The sequence below is a fragment of the Chrysemys picta genome, unplaced genomic scaffold (assembly GCF_011386835.1).
Source record: "Chrysemys picta bellii isolate R12L10 unplaced genomic scaffold, ASM1138683v2 scaf5998, whole genome shotgun sequence".
Taxonomy (NCBI): domain Eukaryota; kingdom Metazoa; phylum Chordata; order Testudines; family Emydidae; genus Chrysemys; species Chrysemys picta.
Genome location: NW_027058698.1, coordinates 1 through 2,248, shown reverse-complemented (window position 1 = coordinate 2,248; position 2,248 = coordinate 1). Strand labels below are relative to the sequence as shown.

Below are 2,248 nucleotides of genomic sequence, written 5' to 3'. Positions count from 1 at the left end.
ATGATGATGTCATCTTTTGCTCTGAAATTGTGCCCGCGAAAGAGCGTTCTCCAGAGACCGGTGCGGTGGCACAGAGCCAGCCTTGCCCAAATCCTGCTGCGGTTTCTGACCAAACGTCCTGTAGCACTGGTGGATCTCCCCCTCTAACTAGTATTGCAGCAACTCAAAAACTCACTTCCTCTGCCACCCAACCAAGTCCAAACCAAACACAAACTAGTGCTGAATCACTTGACTCTTCAACTCCAAAGCATTTGACTCCCAACATCATTTTGCTAAATCAGTCTCAACTTAATTCATCACTAAGTGTCAGTTCCTCACATCAACAACACGTGTCTCCTACAGTTAATTTGCTTGGGGAGAACCAACAGCCATCTAATAATGAGTCTTTAGCTGAAATGGAAACAAATGCTGTTGATGAGGAAGAAGAGGAGGAGGAGGAGGATGTGGAAGATGATGATATCATTAGCTCATCTAGTCCAGGTTCAGTCAGTAGCAGCTCTTTGGTTCAGCAATCTTCTCCCCCCAAAGTAGCGGAGTTTGAAGGATCAGGTGTACAGAAAAAACAGGTTGTTACTTTTCCACAGGAACCATCTTCCAAACCTGGGGAGTTTAAAATAAAAATATCAGACGTTCTTACTGGAAGCAACAAGGATCCTTCTGCGGCTGTAGCATCAAAACATGTGATGGAAGGTCAAAAGATCATAACTTTAGATACAGCTACTGAAATAGAAGGCTTGTCAACAGGTTGTAAGGTTTATGCAAATATTGGTGAAGATACATATGACATAGTAATTCCTGTAAAAGATGATCCAGATGAAGGAGAAGTCAAACTTGACGAGATGCCTAGAACATCTGGTGATGATCCTGCAAACAGAAAACGCATGAAGCTAAAACATGATGATCACTATGAGCTCATAGTGGATGGAAGGGTCTACTACATTTGTATTGTATGCAAGAGATCCTATGTATGTCTGACAAGTTTGCGGAGACACTTTAACGTTCATTCCTGGGAGAAGAAGTATCCATGTCGATACTGTGAGAAAGTTTTCCCTCTTGCAGAATACCGTACAAAACATGAAATTCACCACACTGGTGAGCGAAGGTACCAATGCTTGACATGTGGGAAATCTTTCATCAATTATCAGGTTATGGCTTCACATATAAGATCAGTTCATAGTCAAGACCCTTCTGGAGATACCAAGCTTTATCGTTTGCATCCTTGCAGGTCTTTACAGATCAGACAATATGCATATATTACTGATCGTTCAAGCAGTATACCTGTAATAAATGAGGATGGACTTGTTTATCGTGTTGGTGCAGGAAAAGATGATGCTGAAGGAACAACTTCTAATCCTCCAACCAAGCCAATGACCTGGGATGATATTTTCATTCAGCAGGGAAGTGAATCAATTTTTAAACAAAATCTATCAGAGGGTAGTACTGAATTTGAGTTTGTAATACCAGAGTCTTACTGAAATGCTTTAAGTGCTGAAAAAGCTTCAGTATAGAAAAGGTGCAACTGTTTCAAATGAACTAAAAATATTGTAAAACAAATTGTTAAAGTGAAAACAAGTTTACTTGTTCTACCAAGTCATCAAAGGGTAGCATTTAGATGGATTATTTGTAGCTGCAAGTCATTTGTAGTAGCAATTCATCTGAAAGTTGACTTGAATACAGAATAAGATATTTCCAAGGAGCTGTCAGTGTTTTTTCTAGTTCATTAATTTTCATTAAAAAAAAAAAAAAAGGAAAGTTATAGCTTGACAAGGTACAGTTTCCTTAAATAATTTGAAACATTGTTTTTCTTCTAAAATTGGGGTATTTCCCCTACCTTGAAACATTTATTACATAAACTTTTTTTCTTTCATGTTAGCACTTTAATGCTGAATTCTCTTTAGATGTTAACACCAAGACCACAATAAGATGTTCAGCATAACCTCTTGGATATGGCATAATTTAAAAAATCCCACTGCTCATACATTAACTCTGAATAGCGTATAACTGCAAGGGTCCAAACTAACTGATCCATTAGTTTGGAGCAGTGTATTTTTGAACCAGCATCTTAGTTTTGTTTTTCTGGTCAAAATGAACCAATTCTTTGTGAAAATGTTCATACTGATAAGAAAAATTCAGTTTGGGTTAAACTGAACAAGATTTATTTATATGTGTCAATATGGTAAGCAGAGTATTCAGTGGCTGGACCATTATATTTTATTCTTTTTTGCAATGGGGAAAAATATCAAACTAC

At 37.7% G+C, this 2,248-nt stretch overlaps 1 protein-coding gene across 1 annotated transcript; it reads left to right on the top strand.

Moving 5' to 3' along the window:
* The first annotated feature begins 6 nt into the window (after window positions 1–6).
* Window positions 7–1,693, top strand: ZBTB33 (zinc finger and BTB domain containing 33). Its single transcript, XM_065580591.1, has one exon. The coding sequence runs from the start codon at window positions 396–398 to the stop codon at window positions 1,473–1,475; it is 1,080 nt and encodes a 359-aa protein (XP_065436663.1). The 5' UTR covers window positions 7–395; the 3' UTR covers window positions 1,476–1,693.
* The last annotated feature ends 555 nt before the right edge of the window (window positions 1,694–2,248 follow it).

What these genes read in the sequence shown, in the direction of transcription:
- ZBTB33 (XM_065580591.1), top strand. Translation starts at nt 396, where the DNA reads ATGGAAACAAATGCTGTTGATGAGGAAGAAGAGGAGGAGGAGGAGGAT.